At 36.7% G+C, this 18366-nt stretch overlaps 1 protein-coding gene and 1 pseudogene across 1 annotated transcript; one reads left to right on the top strand and one right to left on the bottom strand.

The window, feature by feature from the left end:
• Nucleotides 1-6450: 6450 nt before the first annotated feature.
• LOC146718279 (uncharacterized) lies at nt 6451-8003 on the bottom strand (annotated as a pseudogene).
• Nucleotides 8004-9199: 1196 nt separating this feature from the next.
• On the top strand, nt 9200-16773 carry LOC146718278 (semaphorin-7A-like). Its single transcript, XM_085443789.1, has 14 exons — nt 9200-9593; nt 10984-11114; nt 11229-11267; nt 11374-11472; nt 11704-11797; nt 12062-12169; nt 12268-12410; nt 12577-12755; nt 12954-13059; nt 13424-13619; nt 13820-13932; nt 14186-14331; nt 15333-15394; nt 15886-16773. The coding sequence occupies exons 1-14, from the start codon at nt 9500-9502 to the stop codon at nt 16236-16238; spliced, it is 1863 nt and encodes a 620-aa protein (XP_085299915.1). The 5' UTR covers nt 9200-9499; the 3' UTR covers nt 16239-16773.
• The last annotated feature ends 1593 nt before the right edge of the window (nt 16774-18366 follow it).

The following is an 18366-nucleotide window of genomic DNA, read 5'->3' as shown; positions in this document are numbered from 1 at the left end:
TTATCACCACCATTACTACATTAAAAAAATAAATACAAATTCAAATTGAACTATAAATAAGACTTAGACTTTTCCTTTTCACCTATCTCCACACCATGTCACACCCTTTTAATCTTCAAGAGAGAAAAAACAGTCTGTCCTCAAAATCCTCAGTCTTAGAGAGAAATTATATGCCTGAAAGCAACAATGTCCAGCCATGAACTATGGGTATTGTTGTGCTATAAATACATTTATCTTAAGGCGAAAATGGGCCTTGACGGAAGTTTTATGCTCTTCCAGATTAAAATATTACATATCCTGGAGGGTCCCTTTTTCTGAGCTTTTGTAAGGATGAATCAACTATAATATGACTGCAAATTAATAAGATAATATTTTTGTACGTGAACATTTTAGGGCAACTGAGTATGGTCATTCTGAAATTATCGGTTATGAAAGAGACTGATATTTGAAACACATTTGCAATAGAAATGAAAATCTGTGTGTGCATTCATAGTCTAACTGGGAATGTGGATGTGCTTAGAAAAAGATCATAAGATTTTGATCCATCTGGAACTTTGGCAATATTTCATACCTGACCTCAAAATTGAGCTCAGATTGGCCATTTGGATGTGCTGAGAGGTAACTGCATTAGAGCAAAAGCACATTCTGTGATTATCACAACTGACTATCATACGGGAGAAAAAACACAGGAATCTTATGTGCATTTATTTATGATTAGCATATTATGGTTCTGAAATATAAACTGATGTGATTCAATGGCCTGTATTTGTATAGCGCTTTACTAGTCCCTAAGGACCCCAAAGTGCTTTACACATCCAGTCATCCACCGGTGATGGCAAGCTACATTGTAGCCACAGCCACCCTGGGGCGCACTGACAGAGGCGAGGCTACGGGACACTGGCGCCACTGACCACTACCAGTAGGCAACAGGTGAAGTGTCTCGCCCAAGGACACAACGACCGAGACTGTCCAAGCCGGGGCTCGAACCGGCAACCTTCAAACTACAAGATGAACTCCCAACTCTTGAGCCACGATCGCCCCTTTAGCCATTGGTAAAGTGAGCATGGGTCTAACACAATAAAATCCTCATTTGCCATGGCTTTAGTTGACTTACCTACAAACATTAAGTAGGTAGTAAAATCAAAAAGAATCATAGCACATTCTCCCTGCAGAGAAATACCTGAATGGAGGACAATACAATTTTAATTTTGGCTCACTGTTTCCACTTGGGAGTACAACTTTTTTTCACTTGCACATAAACTACACATAAACAGTTGTATGAAACATCATCCTTCCCATAAGGAGGTAGAGAGAAACAATAAGATGCTACCTAGGATGGTTGGGGTTGTCCCCTCAGCTTGTTGAGGAATGGTCTGTCATAGATTACAGACAGACACCCATTCTTTCTATGAAACACTGAGTTCCCAAGTGCATTAGAAAAGCACTATATTTTAAATAAAAAACAGGCAATTTACAATGTATCTAGAATTTAAAGTTCAGGCTTAAAACTTTTTTAATAAAGCTTGTACCTTGAACCATCCCTTAGTTTTAGGCTCAAACTGGAACAAGACTTCATGTGATGCACTGAAAATTTCTTCTCCACTCACCTCTTTTTACTCCCCACATGTTTATATACCACTTCAACATTAAAGGTTGTCTTCTCTTTTCCTTAGTCTGGCTCACTGTGCTCTCTTTTCACAACCACAATCAGAATCAGTGTTTCTATACAAATCAAGTATGTGTATATGTTCACATGCTTAGCCAAGTGTGTATGTTTACAAGGACCTGGGCTCTGGTTCTCTCTTTGCTCTCGCTGTACTAAACAGAATACACAAACGTACAACACATAAGATGGCAACGCAGAAAACAACATGTATAGCATTTTTGTATTTATATTTATATGTGCAATGGTGCAGAGTGCAAAGGTGTTGGGGTAAAGTATGGAATAAATAAGGGCTGGATAACTGGTTACCATATACAGGAGGTAAAATAACTACTGAACACATCACACATTTTCAACTTAAATTTGAAGTAAATTTGTCAATATTTCCAAAGGTGCTGTTGACATGAAATTCTCACCAGAGAAGAGATATGCAAATAAATCAATCAGTCTTCAAATCCTGAAGGTTTCATGGGCCCCTTCTTTTTGTTCTATCAGTCCATTTCAGCTGGATTCAGGCTGGGCAATTCTAGCAGGTTTATTTTATTTCTCTGAAACCAGTTGAGAGTTTCCTTGGTTGTGCGTTGGGATCATTGTCTTGCTGAAATGTCCACCCTCATTTTCATCTTCATCATCCTGGTAGGTGGTAGCATATCTTTACTGAGATCCTCACATGTGCACATCACCCACAAAATACCATACCAATATGTTTGACCTCCAAACATGGTGTGCATTATGGCATCCAAAGAGTTGAATTCTGGTCTCATCTGTCCAGACTATATTCTCCCAGTGTTTCACAAGCTTGTCTAAATGTTGTTCAGTAAACTTTAAACACACGTAAACATGCTTTTTCTTTAGCAACGGAGTCTTGCATGTTGCGGGTGCAAACAGGCCGTGGTGCATGCATTTAAAGCTTGAGGGCATTAATTACTTACTTTCTGTGAAACAACTGTACCTGCTGATTCCACATCTTTCTGTTGCCCTTGGCTCTTGAACAACTCTTCTGATAATTCTTTTCACTCCTCTGTCTGAAATCTTGCAGGAGCACCCTGTCATTGCCAGTTTGGTGAAATTATGTTCTTTCCAATTCTGGATTATGGCCCCAACAGAATTCACTGGAACCTTCAGTAGTTTAGAAATTCTTCTGTAACCAATTCCATCACTTTTTTGCAACAGAAGATTGCAAAGTTCCTGCGAGAGCTCATTGTCAACCCACCATAAGACGTAATTGCTGATAGATTTGCGCTGGTGTCATGATTTCCCATGCCTTTTTGGATCTCCCTCTCTTTCTTCCCTGTGTCTTTTCTTATTATCACAACTAACTTAATTTATGAACATCTATGACTTGATTTCTTTGAATGTTTGGGTTAGATGGGTGGTAATTTCATGTCAATAGCACCCTTAGAAATATATTTATTTAGAAAATTGGTGACATTATTATAATGTGTTTTTACTCACTGTATCCACTGCTATGTTGAAAGTTGGTAAGTTTTCATACTGAGACAATAAAACTAATGTAAATGAGCTTTTTCTTTTTGGATGAAATGGCTGTTTCAACTCACGTACTCTCCTGCAGGCCTTTATTTTTAACTGACAAATGCAAGTTCCTTCTCAAAATCTAAAGCATAGCAAGTCTCAGCCTGGGGATTTTTAAGTAATTGGTTGTGATGCACACGCAGGACATAAAACAAAGGCTCTATCTCCTGTTCAGAGCTGCCAATCTACTGGTGTGCATTTACAGGAAAATGTTTGCTGATTAAATGGCCAGTTCATGTGTCGAGCATTTTCACTCGTCCTCGGTCAACTTCCACTGGGTGTTGGTCAGCTGGATGATGAAATCCCTACATCACTCATTTAAAATGCTCCTTTTGTTCCTTTACATTGTGTCATCCTGAGCGTCACAGGTTTACTCATTTCAGCCGCCTGCTCTGATTAGTAACTGCAGAAAGTCTTCTGCACATGCTGCAGCTGCATTTACCTTAGGACTGGCCTCCTTCCAGTATGAACTGTAGTCTAGTTCTTGGTTGAAGACGCAAACATGCATACACTACTGTATAGTCAATAAATCCTGCTTAATTTAAGACTTTTAGCGCAATTATAAAGATCAGTCATAACATTTTTACCACCACTATGACAGTTAAACTCTTTCAGCCAGTTTTGCTCACATTCCTCTGCATGAGAAAATATTTTTGTGTGACCTTAAAGGAAACGCTGTTGCTAAAGTAACAGTTAATGGGCATCCACATAATAATGAGAACTCTTACAACTCACCTGAATAAAAATAACTTAACTGGTGCTGCTATTGTTTTATCATAAGTCTAGAAAGTGTTTAATTTGAATTGCAGATGAAGAATCATATGATCATTCACTGCCATCTGCTGGAGATTTAAGTTGTCTACACGATAGATGGTAACATTCATATTGGTATACAATATTGTCTATAACACCTGTCTCAGAAACGAAGAGGTCTGAAATATTCAAATATTTAATGTCATAAAGGAAAAAAAATACACACATCAGGTGTGATGAAGAAAGGGATGTGTAAGAAGTACAGCAAGCTATCCACATCTGTGGCCTTGGAAGCTATGAAGTGAAGACTTAAAGTCTTGGCTAGCCACTTTAAGAGAGATAGGAGAGAGAGAAACCAGAATAAAACAGATAATTCCACTGAACCATCCAAGGTGTACTCTCAGTGGGAACAATATGAGAACATCCCCATCAAAGCTGTAGAAGGAGCAATACTAGAAGCGCATATGGGAGGAGGATGCAACACATAACAATCATATACCAAGTGAGTACTTGAGCAACTTGTTGCAGTCTTCTAAACAACTGGAGTTCTTTTTAAGACAAAGAGTCACCTTCTGCAAGTTATAAGGAATGCATGTTTAAGACATTTCCACATGTGTATTATAGTCTGTTAGTGAAGTGGGTTTGTTGAAAACCTCCTGACCTTTTTTCCACTCTTGCAGACTGGATAACTGTTTTTGTCATGCAATTGGATTGCACTTTGTCAAGCCGCTACCCTAAGACCTGTCCAACTTGGGTGTCCCACCTGAAGGCTATGCTTCTGCTGGTCTAGCTCTTAGGGTCACTGACACAGCAAACCCCATGACCACGTTAAGGTGGCAAACCCTCAGGGGGAAAACTTAAAAATAAAATAAAATAATCTTCATCAGATTATAACAACTAAAAACATGACATTTACCTCAACTGGATGACCTATATCAAATATACTCAAACCCAACAATAACACTTCTCACTATTGCCAATATTAACAAAACTAAAAAAGGGTGAGCCAAGTTATTTAAAAAAGGTAAATTTACCAAGTCTTGAAAAATAAAACAGAAAAATAGAATAAAAAATAAAGAATAAAATAAATGATCCATCCAGATCTTTGCAACCAACAAAATAATATTTATCTTAATTGCATGGCCTAATTCTCAAATAAATTTGCAAATTAAAGTAGGAATAAAAGCCAGATTTACAAAACAAAAAAGGGTTGGCATAGTAATTTTAAAAACAACAACAATTCACCATGTCTACTAATTTGTACAACACAACAGATTTAGAACAGAACACTTGAACTTTTTTCTTCTTTTTTCTTATCTTAAGCTTGCTTGTTTTACAAGGAACTGAACTCTGTTTGGAACTGAACTGCTCTCCCACAATTCTGAAGACACACCAATTACCCGTACTGTTACATAAAATGTGTGCAGCTCAGCCAGTGTTGGGATAATTTCATTTTGGATATCCTTAGATGTGTATTTTGCATCTTTTGGGATTCCCTTAGCAATGCTTACTAGCTTCTCATCCTTCTCTCATCACACTGCAAAAACAGTTATACTTGATACAAGCCAAATATTCTCAAATCTAACAAAATTTTCTTGTTTTGAGGAAAAAAATCTGCCAATGGGGTAAGCAAAAGTTGCTTGACTAGAATTCTTAAAACTAGCAAACTGCTAACTGCTGTATGCCTTTTAACTAGATAAAACTGTCTAAAATGTATGCTTAATTGAAGAAAATGTGACTTATTATAAGGAAAGACACTTTGATATTTAGAAAATCTGTACCTAAATCGAGTATTATGCTTTCTTGAACAAGCTATTTTCAAGAATTATTTGCTTACTTTAAGATTCTACACCTAATGTAGATTTTCCACATAACAAAAAAAAAATTACTATAGGACAAATTTTCTTAAAACTGAATTGTTTCTTTCTTGATTGAACTAACTATTAGAAATATATTTCACCTCTGAGAACAATAATTAGCAAAAATTCCTGAGAATAAGACACCATCTCTTCAAAAGCTACTAAAAATAAAGGACTTCATCTTAAATTAAGACAGCAGACACACTCTTAGTTTTTGCGCTTTTATTGACACAGCAATGGGTCAGTAACTCAATTTTAATAGTACTGAGGTCAGTTCCAGGAGAATCATGTCTAACATTATCTACATTTCAGCAGGGTACTGTGTAACATCGTCAATATAAAAAGTGCATATTCCAGATACTCTTAACAGGAATAATATCAGTATAACATACTCTGGTAGCAAAAATAAATTTAGCTGCAGCTTAAAACAATCTGCATTTGAATTACATAAGTTTTTATCCTATATTACATAAGTTTTTAGAAGAACAAGTTGAAAGATTACACAACATTAACATCAACATGTTATGGGGATCTGAACTTTAAGAATATTTAGACCGACTCCACAGTAAAATATATAAAAGGAAAGCATGAGTAACTGCAAAATACAACAATATATAAATATAGAATATTGCAGCCTTGCCTTTAGGACATGGAAAAAAAAGCCTCACTACAGACGCCCAGCTTCTTAGGTGGTACTGTGCTGGAAGGGAAAAGCATTGGAAGGGCTCTGAACACAGCTGCTGCATGTTCCACTGGTTTGAAAAAAAGAAAAATAAGACAGGGCAACACCATTAAGCATTGCAAATAATGTAATTTGCAAAGCATAAATATAGACAAATCAAGATACTGTAGCATTACCTCCATTCAAAGTTTTTGGCAGCTTCATAACTTTCTTCATGACACCATAGAACTGCACCTTCGAGTAGAAGATTTCCCATCTATCCTTCATCTCAGAAATGTATTTCGAGTTGGATGGTTGAATAATTCTCTGTAGGTCATCCAGGACCTGAAAAATACAAACAGAAACCCAACTAAGAGATCTATCTAGCTCTGTGTGTGGTCTTGACAATAACTGATAACAATCAAAATGTCCCCAAAGGAATAACAGGATGGCTAAAAGAAATAAGTGCTGCTTACATGATCCAGATCTCTGAAACAAAGGTATGCCTCTGGTATCTTCACTGCTCTGTCCTGCTCCTTTACAGCATTGGTTTGGTTTTTGGGTCTTTTATATATCTTGGAGAGTCTTGTAGTGTCTTGCCTGAGTTTTTTGGCTGTCAAAGAAGTCAGCTGAACCAGCTAAACACACAGAGCAGAGGTGTGTAAATTATTTATTGCAACAGTAAGGCTTTATATATCTGTTATTGGTGCAAAACAAAACAAAAACACCAAAAATATATCTGTAAATTAGATCAACAAATTAACTAACCACCTATCCTCAAATTGTTCATTCATCCTGTCAAGTTGTCACTATTAAATGGAACGCAAAGATTCCAACATAAACAGTGAAGTAGATGGGTTCTATTGTTAGCGGAATTTTTAAGAAAATAAAAAAAGTATCCCTTAAACCACATATACACTCAAGGTGTATTAAGAGGGTGCATTAAATCATACTTATATTCTTCATCAATGCCATCCTGGTGGTGCACTGGGATGCCCATCGATCTAACTGGTGATTTATCTAGAATAATAGTTGATGCACTGGATTCCTCACTGCTGTCACTTCTTGCAACGCTTTCATTCCCATCCTTTCTTGGCTTCTTCGAAGGAGGTTTTTTGCCCTTCCTTGGACTTTTAACATTGGAGAGTCTCTTCATTAGCTTTTTAGCAACATGCTCCTAACAGGTACAAACAGTAATAATTAAGAGATGATAACACACATCACCCATGATTAACACAGAGTGATAGTGAGAAAATGCTACTTACCCAGTCACCCCACGTTTCTTTAAGCATTGGGTAGTACTCCATCAATTGCTTTGTTAGGCATCAACCTCATGTTTGCTGGGATATCTGGAGTCCTCAGCTGCTCTTGCTATCGAAATCATGTTTGTCATGGTGTTTCTTACGAGTCGACAAAAGAGTTCCTTTGACAAAGGTTCAGCACACTCTGTCCCCAGCTGCTTCTGTTCAAAGTAGGAACGTCGAGCTTGCTCAAGTTCACTGTCTGTGAAGACTATGTACTCTGGGTTGGACATAGTTACAAACTTAGAAGTGCTGGGTTCTTCTCTGGAGAAGTCACCATCTCCAGTGGTTGTTAGCGTTTTTTCAGCAGCAGTCTTGTTCTAAAATACAGTGTACACAGGGCTAATTTTCACATAAAATTGCACAAGAACTTTAGGTCTCTACACATGAAAGAAAATACAACACAATATCAGTAAGTGTTAAATATGTAGGCCACTTGATTTAAGTCAAAACTAAAGAAGATGATCAACATCTCTTCTACTTTCTGTTAAGTGAGCATTGGTGGAATTACTTGAAACTGCATAAAACAAACTGGTGTGTTCTCAGTTTTGTCACACAGCGATAGGACATAACTTACTTCTTCACATTTGTGCACTGCAAGCCATAGAGCCCGACGTCTGAGGAAATGTTCAGGACCAGGAAACAGATCTTTGATGTCATCTCGTGAAAGTGATGAGAGCAGGTCTTCTCCAACATTTGCTTCTGCAATAGGAGTTTCCAATTATCACTACATTGCATTATCCTGGTGTGCAAGCCAGCTGACAGCTTTGCTTGTGTAACAGACAGGAAACATAATTTCATATTTACCATTTAAAACCATGACTCTATTCCATTATTCTCCCTCCTCACTGCTCCACAGGTTCTAAATTACCTTCCTCCCATTGACTGGTAAAAGTAATATATTTGTGATACATCAATTAAATACATGTATACATATAAATGTTTTTGTTTGTTTTTTTGCTTCCTGAGCTAAAGTATATAATGAAACTAGAAAGCAAAAATTTCAGAAGAAATTTTAAGTGTGTTTAAAGTTTGCTCAGAGTTGAAAGCTGAAGCGGGGCTTTGTGTCGGGGTCTGACAAACACGTCCTCCAGTCGAGTCGGCTCAGCAGACAGGCTCACAGTGGTGCTTTTTGGATCGAGAAGAAAAAACTTCTCTGCCAGACTGAAAGTGTGAGAAGAACAATGGACTAGTACCCCATTGATTGTAGAAATATAGACCTTTTTTTGTTTGTTTGTTTTTTACTTGTTAATTATCTCACGAGTCGCTATTATTTTGACGACAGAGACTTGCTATTTCCTTTTGCTCTGCCCTGCCTGACACTGGGCCATTTGCATACGTGACTGGATGTTTGCCCAGGGGGAGAGATCTCTGCCGAGTGCTGTTTAAGCCTACGCAGAACAGAGCACAAACAGACCACGGAGTGGAAAGAACGAACAAGAGGTGAAAGCTATCATCTCATCTGTGCCTTTTCCAGTGGATTTTTCATCTGCTAAATCTTGTCCATATTCAGTTTGTGGGTAATTTATTATTTTCTTTCTCAGCTTCTAAAAGTTTGATTTAAGGGGCGTTGCCCCCCTCTTGCCCCAGCGTAGGCCCCTGGCTATTAACAAGAAGAAAAAAAAATGGGACTTTTTGGGCAATCCGAACGTGTATTTTTGTGTGTTGTTGTTTTTCTTCACAAAATCGTATTCAAATCTTTAGACAACCGTGCTTGACGGTCCCAAAGATGAGCCTAGCGGCATATTTATTATTTTTACTCCTCTGTAGTCGGATTGAGGCAAACTTTGCGTCTTCACCAAGGATAATATTCACAGAAAAAGGTAGGTAATATTTGTTTTCTTCAGTTCTACATCAATACTTTAAATGTCAGGATAAAGTTATAAACCCAGAAACACAAAAGAAAGGGAAAATCTTAATTTTAAAGTATAGAAAGAATGTGTGCACTATAATTTTTGTTCATGGGAACAAATAAAAATATAAAACAATTTTGACTTTTTTTTAATCAAAATTCTGACTTTGATCTCAGGATTCTGACATTTTTGTCAGAATTCTGGAAAAGAAGAAAAAAAAAAGACATGTCGACTTTTTTTTTTCCAGTGGCCCTAATCCTCTTCTGTAGGACATCGTTCAATAAGTGAATTCATCAGAAATTAAATTCAATTAAAAAATTAAAAAAAACATTTTAATTTATTTCAGTGCCTAATGTTAAATAAAACTATTTATGTAGCATAATTTCAAAACTCTAGATTTGTGGATTTTAAATGAAAAGTCAAGCCTTCTTCTAGAGACAATCGCCAACTGTGGCCACAAGATGTCAGTATCTGAAGGGATTGTGCAAGCAGCCAACTAGACAGAATGCCTATTGAGGTACAGAGAGACACGCTTTGACTTTAGTTTAATTGAAGTGTAGATTTCACTTTACAAGAACTACTTACTTTGATTTTCTAAGGAACGCCACTGCTTTAGATAAAGAAATACAGTGATATGTAAGTTGTTAGTTTGTGGCTGAATGGTCGACTCAGCGATGTTAGTTGTTAATAAGTTGCTGTGTTTAGTGTAAGCTAAAATATTATTAGAGCACCGTTGATTTTTAGTTGTGATGTAAGTGGTTTTTCAAAAGTGGTCAAAAAATGACCACTAATTTTCAAGATTGATTAAATGAAAGCTAATGAATCTAGATTTAGACTGCGATGTTGATTTAACATACTGGCTTCAACTTTTGTTTGTTGTGGTGGCAGTGATGTTGTGTTTCTTTAAATAGTTAAAAGACAGCTCTGCAGGAAAAAAGGTGTAAATGAAATGCAAACACATGAAGATAGAGTCGATATCATTTAATCCATTAAGTGTGAGTAATGTGATCGAAAGTGGTGACAATGGTAATGTTAATGTTATGAATTAAAATGAGATATTGTGCTACACAATGTTGCTTCATTTGTTCATCTGTCCAAAGTATTTGCTAAGAAAAAACCACTGTTAAAATGATATTTTATATCCCTCTACATGACCTCAGGAGGACTTTGTCTGAAGAGCATGTTTCTCATTAGGACTTCCTGACTGCACATATGATGAACTGGTTTAAAGTTGGTTCTTAAACCAAAACCAAATTTATTTTGGTTTCCAGAAATCTCTGAGCATCTGAGCACGTTGTCCAGTTTCAATATATATTGCGCACACACACATATTATAAATAAAAATAAAAATTTGTTTTAGAAACTGCAATGAAACGGTTCAGTCTTCCCCAAGATCCACCAGTACAGATTCTTCTAGAAGAGCAGCCGGACACTGCCTTAGCTGTTGGAAAAACATACCTGAATACCTACAACTTTCAAAACCAGAACAAGGTAGAACATAGCTGTATAATCACAGTAAATTACTGTACTGAATGCTCTGAAATAAATGTATCTTCATATTAATATCATGGAAAAGTAATAGTCCTGCATTATGTATTTCCACAGAATCAAAGACTTATGCGGTTGGAGAATTGCAACAGTGAGGTAAGCAGTGAACAGATAAACAAAAAAATAAAAAGAAGTAGTTTGTCAAATTGTATTTTTTGACCACTCAAGAAATCTAACAAACAATTTTCATCTTGTCATTTAGGATTGCAGCTATAACATCACTTTGGCCCACCTTATGGAAGATGCTAACCAGTTGTTTGTGTGTGGAACCACTGACGATGAAACAGTTTGCTGTAACTCGGTAGGACAGAGTACTGTGACAGAGAACTGATATAATACTGGGAAATGGTAGTTGTGGTGTTTCTGCTCAGGGTTGATAAGTTACTTCTACTTTGGTTTAATTGAAACAACCTTCTTCTGAAAAGAAAGCAAATACATCACAGGTACAGGGTGTTGGGTATATATATATGCGTGCTATCTGTGATGTACATTAGTTGGGAAACATTAAGATAAACTGTTCTTTCTTTAATAGAATTTGGCAGAGCAGTCACTGATATGCAAGGAGAGTTTAATAAAACATATAAGCTCATTTAACATAAAGGAGGGTGACCTGTCGGCCCTTGCAGGTGAGTTTTTTACACACAAGATGCTTTTGAATAAATCTGCTGATGAATCCCTCCTTCCTCATTCACCTTTTTCTATGAGTCTGTAATTTTAATCCTTCTTGTGTGTTTACAGAAAGTCTGTACTTTTGTCAAAACTACTAACATCTTTTATTTAAATCAGTCCCTTTTAAAGGTTGCTTCTTCTCCCTATTACTATAATATTGAACTAGTTTCTCCCTGTTTGTACATCCCTATAAAACGTCAATTTGCCACTGTTTGTTCCAGAATCTGAACAAAGTACAGATCTCTACATAACACGCTCTGGATCTGTTGAATCTGTTGGCATTCACAAATTTGGTAAAGCAAGAGTGGGGCCAAAGAACCACGATAAAGGTATTTTCATAAAGTTAGAGCCACAGAGACCTTATTTAGTGAAATCGCATCACTATAAATGTTTGGATTCAAATAAATATTTCTCTTTCAATGTTTAGAGCAGCATTATGTAGGATTGGTGCTCAGCAAACGTGAAGAGGATCCCTCCCAGAACAGACTTTATGGCTTCTATAAGGAGAAAAGTGAAGACACTGGACTGTTCAGTGAAATGTGGCTCCCTTTTGTGACCCAGGTTTGCATGGTAAGAGCAGAATGAATGGGGAAGTTTGAATTAAATAGGTAATGCCTACATTTTTCCAAAACAGAAAAAAATGAACAGCATCAGTAACCACATAACCACTTTACAAAACAAGATTTATATTTGCATAAATATTCTTCCAATTATTAATAAGTTGTGTTTCTTCTAGACAGATGTTGGTGGTCCTAAGAACAACATGCAGTTTACCTGGACATCCCAGATGAATGCCAGGCTCTTCTGTGGAGACCCTGAGAGAAAGCAGCGTTTCTCTGAACTGGTAGATGTGGCCACTGTGCAATCAGATCGGTGGCAGGATACTAAGATCTACGGACTTTTTAGAAACAAACGGTATAACTCTTAAATAACTTGTACTGCCTCCAAATCCCTCAGACCAGAGTGCAACTATCTTTATCTTGTGTGTGTATTTGTTCTTTTTCACTCATATTATGTATTTTTTGATTTATTTATTTTTTTTAATGCTGCCACTAACTGCAAATAATAGCAATATTGCTGCAAATGTCTCAGGCTAAATTTGTCTCCCTGCAGGGGAATGAGTGCTGTCTGCATCTACACAATAGGAAACATCAGTAACATCTTCAAAAACTCCCCATTCAAAGGCTACACAAAAGACCAAATGGACAGATCAAGGACGGTATTGAATATTGATAATTGATAAAATGTAATAACTGGTGCCATCACAAAAACATTCCAACCTTTTTTGGAGGGAGTATATAGACAAGAATAGAATAGCCCTTTATTATAATTTAAAACAAGTGGTTAAGTGTAGTCAGAGTAAAAAATTGCTCAGGCTTTTAAATATTTTCTTTCAGCTTAAGACAGCTTAAGATAAACACTGGACTCATTAAAAGACTAAATTAGAAGGTTTTAAATGTTTTTTTGTTTTTTTTAAACAGTCATCTTAGAAACTTAAAAAGTAAACCAGAGACAGGTTTTCAGGCTTATTGACCAGTCATCTGGTGTTCAGCCAGTCTAAGTTAAGCACTTCATTTCTTCAGTGCGTTGATGATACCACCAAGCTTCCAGTGGACACCCTGAAGAAGATTTTCAAGACTTCGGAGATGGAGCAGTTGGTTCTTCCTGTGGGTACCTCTGGCCTTCTTCTCTTTAATCATCACAAGTATACCCACATCCATGTTGACAGTAAACCAAACAGCAGAAGTAGAAATCAGAACGTCATCTTCTTATCTTTAAGTAAGTAAAAAAAATAATTTGAAGTAGGACACACTAAATGTTACGAAGAATGTACTTTAATGTTTTAATGTGTTTCTGTAACAGAAGGTAGTATTTAAGTACTCTGTACTAATATATGACCAGAAAAACAACAGGTAGTGTGTTTTTGAAAAGTCATCATATTTAGTATCATTCCTCCTCTTTTTTGTGGTTTTCCATAGACAATGGAGGGATTCATAAAGTGCTGCACAATGAAAGTCGCACCTTTGTCATCGCTGAGTATCGACCGTTCAGCCACGCTCGCATCCTCCGCCTCATCCTTCACCAATCTTCTGTGAGTAACAATGATGCCTACAAAACTTTTGTCCCCACCAACCATGAAGGTGAAATTGTTGATGCTTTACTGATTGGAAATAATTGTTTTAGTCAACTAAAGGAAAATTATGAACATCATAAAGACAAGCATTTTACTTACATCTTTATATGTAAGTTACATGCTTATATTAGCTTCTTTTCTTTTTTTCTTTTTTTTTCCATTTTTACTAGTAGGCCTTTAACAATAAGAAAACATTTTTTAATCATTGCAGAAAAAGCTGTATGTGAATATTGCAAGTGAACTGGTCCAACTTGATGTAGCAAACTGTTCCCAGTATGGAGACACCTGCCAGGACTGTATGCTATCCAGAGATCCCTACTGTGGCTGGGATGGCACCCACTGCACCCCTGATGCAAAGTAAGACTTTATGTACCTGCAGACCTGTGACCTGTGAACAATAACTGTTGACCCAACAATTAAACGACACACCCTTAAGTTTTATCTAATTGTAAACAAACCCAAGCTATGTATAGTTATTGTCCCTCACCACATTCAAGGTCTAACAGTTGTATTAAATGCTATTCATTCCTTATACATCAACTGAAATATTAAATTGCCAATTTCTTAGGTCCTCCAGCCAAAGGACTGATATTGAAGAGCTTACGCTATAATTCACAAGATTTACTACTGCCTCTGAAGCGTTGGTCAGATTTAACTTAACATAATGACCAACATGTGAATTGTGATAGTGATTAGTTTGATGAACTACTACATTACTTATTGTTCACATTTATATTCATATTTCACTAGTTATCACCTATATTTTCTCTCTTTCTCGATACGTTTTTTTGCTGCTTACTGCTGATGATGATTAACAGCCAAAATAACTTGAAATCACTGGCAGAAATGTCTATTTGAATTAGTATTAATAATAACATGTAACTAATAAACTATACATTAAGAAGAAAGTAGAGTGCTACCATGCACATCCTTTTTTCCATCATCTTTTTGACGATACAGTGTTGCAGTGGTTAGCACTGTTGTCTTACAGCATAATGGTCCTGGGTTTGAATCCAATGCATGTTGTCCCGCTGCCTGCATTGGTTCTCTCTACATAGTCCAGCTTCTTCCCAGCAGTTCACAGTGTTAGGTGCATGTTAAGTTAATTTGTGATTCTAAATTGGTTGCAGTATCTAAAAGTTTGGTACTGTGCGAGTTTGTTTTATTTCTTTATTTTTATTTTCATGTTCAATAGCTTTTCATTGAAGGTGTGTTGTCAAGATACTTTATAAAGATCATTTAATTTTTAAATTAATGGGATAGAGTTTTTGAGTTTCAATAATTTGTTTATTTCTTAAATCCATGTTAAGGATCATGGTTGCATATTGCCTTATTTAAACATGCATCGTCCTTTATAGTGGGAGGTGGCACGATGCAGCAACTGGGAACCTTGGCATCTGTGGAGACGACACTACACAAGGTATTTAAATTCAGGCGCATGCACAAGTAATCGAACACCTGAAAGCTCCAGCAAATTGATGAAAACTGCAAAATCTCTACAGTACCCCAAGCTATCTACTTGAAAGCAAGATTTGAGTCTTCTGAGAATTATTTAATATCTGTCTCTGTATGCCATAAACCTCTACCTCAGTTTTATCAGTGCCATGCCTACTCTCTGGTAAAATGTTTTTCTTTTCATGTTAATATTTTATCAACAGCTAAAAGGCATATTTTACTTAGATGCTAAAATATTTCTGGTTCTGCAGTCCCCCATTTTATTCCAAACTGAAAACCAAAATGTTTTCATTACACATTTGAGCAATTTCTTTTTTAGGTCTACAAAATCTGATAGCGTGCCCATTGCCTCCTAAAAGCAGGTCCAGTCATTTTTCTGAGGATCTTACATTCCACTTGTGACTAGAAATAAGGAGAAAAACAAGCTAAAGGGACATTCTTGTGTTCTTTCCACAGAATTTACAAGTCCCATTCCAAATCCAGAAAAGAATGAAGTCAGACTTCATGCAAAGCATTTTCTGCAGTGCTCAATGTCATCTCGTCATGCTCAGTACAGTTGGCAGCACCTTCAAAACTCCTCATCTTGCATCTGGAAGGCAGATCAGTGCCTTTATTTGATCAACAGCATGGGACCTGAGGAGGAAGGAACCCACACCTGTGTATCAGAGGAAATGGGTTACAGGAAAGTCTTGGCACAGTACCAACTACGGCTCCAGGAACAACTGGAGAGCAAGGCAGTGGGCCAACAGTTAAACCCAATCATCTGGTGTTGTCTAAGTGTGGTTCTGATTCAGAGTTTCTCATGTTAAAGCCAGAGTTGATGTATTATATTGTTATATATTATAAAATCTTAAATTTGCAAATGAAGGACCATAAGTCCCTATTGTTTCCTCTTTTTACTAAAAAAAATTAAATCTCTACATTTCTGATACATGTTTAAGCATCTACAGCAGCTGGGGTTCAGAAGGTAAAGAAGGCTATTCACTGTGGAGATTGGATGTTCAGTTTCTTCAGTTCACAGTGTCCTTGGGAAAGACACTGCTCCCCAAATTCCCACCAGTCATCCGTCAGAAAGTGTGAGATAAATACAAACCACTGTAGATGTACAGATGTAGATGTAAAGACCTCACCCAAAACACGTCAATCAAGTTTCCTCCTTAACGGCTAATCATTAACATAAAACAATAACAATCTTACAAAAACGACCTCCTATGCCTGCTGCAAATGTCATGATATCCCGATGTGGCTAACACTTTAGCCACAGCTCTTGTGTGTGTGAAAAACTAATTTTATACTTTGTTGCTATGATCAAATTAAAATATTTTTCAGTAAATGGTGTAATGTCTCAGTTTAAAAATATGTTTTATTGTAAATAAACTAGGGCATTATGAGATATCCAATTAATTGCTTTTTTTTTTCTCTTCTTTTTACATTTTACACAGAGTTCCAATTTCCGTTTTTTTTTTGGACAGGGGCTGTGTACAGAATGAGGCTAATTCAGTTTTGAAAGTGATGCTTTTTGCACCTTTTTAGGGTTAGCAGTTTAAGCATGAAATGTCAAATATGAGGACATTGTTAAACAGCTATATTGTTAAAGTACTAACTGAACTGGACGACTAAAAATGTTCTCTGTACATATTTTGCAGTTTTTGGTTGTTGTTTTTTTTTTTTTTGTTTTTTTTGCTTGTTTGATTTTGTGGTTGAGGATGTATTCAGATACTAGAGTTGGATGTCTCGAGACCGCTCTCGAGACCACTTTTACGTGGTCTTGGTCTTGACTGACTTTGGTCTTGGTCTCGCTGTCTCGGTCTTGCGTTCTCAAATCGACGTAGTGTTCGAGAGATTTGGAGTCAACCATCAGCGGAGGGGGGGTGGCTTACTGGGCTTAAGCCCCGGTCATTTTTTCAGAAGCATGGGGTCTTTTGGAGTGTAATTTGTTAGTTAGATGCCTGACTGACAACTGTATAAAACAAAAACAACTCACGAAACACATAGCGCACCGTCGTAAATTCCCCCTAATTTTGGTATGATCCGAGCTCAGGCACTGGGCGACTGAGCACAGCAGCGAAGGAGAGAAGCTGCTGCCTGCGAGTTTGCTGCAGACAGAGGAGAGCTTAAGTTTGACCAGGTACCAAAGCAAATCATTCGTACTGTACAAATAATGTAAATATGACGGTGTAGGCCTATCACAAATGATTGATATCAAAGTGATCACTTGACCCATATAACGTTACTTGCTCTTCGAGTGAATCAACAAATGGCGAAATGAAAAGCCGAACAACAATGTTGTTGTTTTTTTAAAAGTCTTAGCTTACATGTGTGTTTATTTCATATTTTCAGTTGTTACTCTCCACGGCTAAACAAACTAAATCGGTTTCAGTTATGTACTGATGTACACAACAATGGACATAAGGAGCTTCTTTCAAAGAAAAAACTCAGGTAGATGTTATTTTATATATTATGCTTTGTATGTTGTTCAGTATATTTCTATGCAAAACAAGAGGAATTTCAATACACAGCAGTATATTCACAGTTGAAACCAGATATTTACATACACTTTAGGGAAAAAAACATAAAAACTTTCTTTTTTTTTACTGTTAAACATCAATTTAGAGTAAACTTGTTTTGTTTTAGATAAATAAATGTTGAAATGTCTTTTGAATTAGTTAAATGTCAGAATCACTTTCATCAAATTTAGGAGTACATATACACTAAGTTTATTGGTAATTAATAAGAAAACTTCAGAAGATTCCATTCCGAGCTTAAGAAGCTTCTGATAGGTTAGTAGAGTCCATGTGAGTAAATTGGTGGCACACCTGTGGACGCACATAAGACACCCCCAAAACACAGAGCCTGTTTCTTTGACATGGAAAAAATCAAGAGATATCAACCAAAACACCAGGAAAAGAATTGTGGACCTCCATAAGTGTGGCTCAA

Source organism: Copadichromis virginalis, linkage group LG1 (assembly GCF_057382275.1).
Source record: "Copadichromis virginalis isolate Kocher_CV1m ecotype Utaka linkage group LG1, C_Virginalis_male_GT1.1, whole genome shotgun sequence".
NCBI classification, from domain to species: domain Eukaryota; kingdom Metazoa; phylum Chordata; class Actinopteri; order Cichliformes; family Cichlidae; genus Copadichromis; species Copadichromis virginalis.
Note: the sequence above shows the minus strand (reverse complement) of the source record. Positions and strands in the feature narration are given on the sequence as shown.

What these genes read in the sequence shown, in the direction of transcription:
- LOC146718278 (XM_085443789.1), top strand. Translation starts at nt 9,500, where the DNA reads ATGAGCCTAGCGGCATATTTATTATTTTTACTCCTCTGTAGTCGGATT. An exon ending in ACTTTCAAAACCAGAACAAG is followed by an intron (nt 11,115 to 11,228) that starts GTAGAACATAGC and finishes GTATTTCCACAG; the next exon opens with AATCAAAGACTTATGCGGTT. An exon ending in AAACAGTTTGCTGTAACTCG is followed by an intron (nt 11,473 to 11,703) that starts GTAGGACAGAGT and finishes TTTCTTTAATAG; the next exon opens with AATTTGGCAGAGCAGTCACT.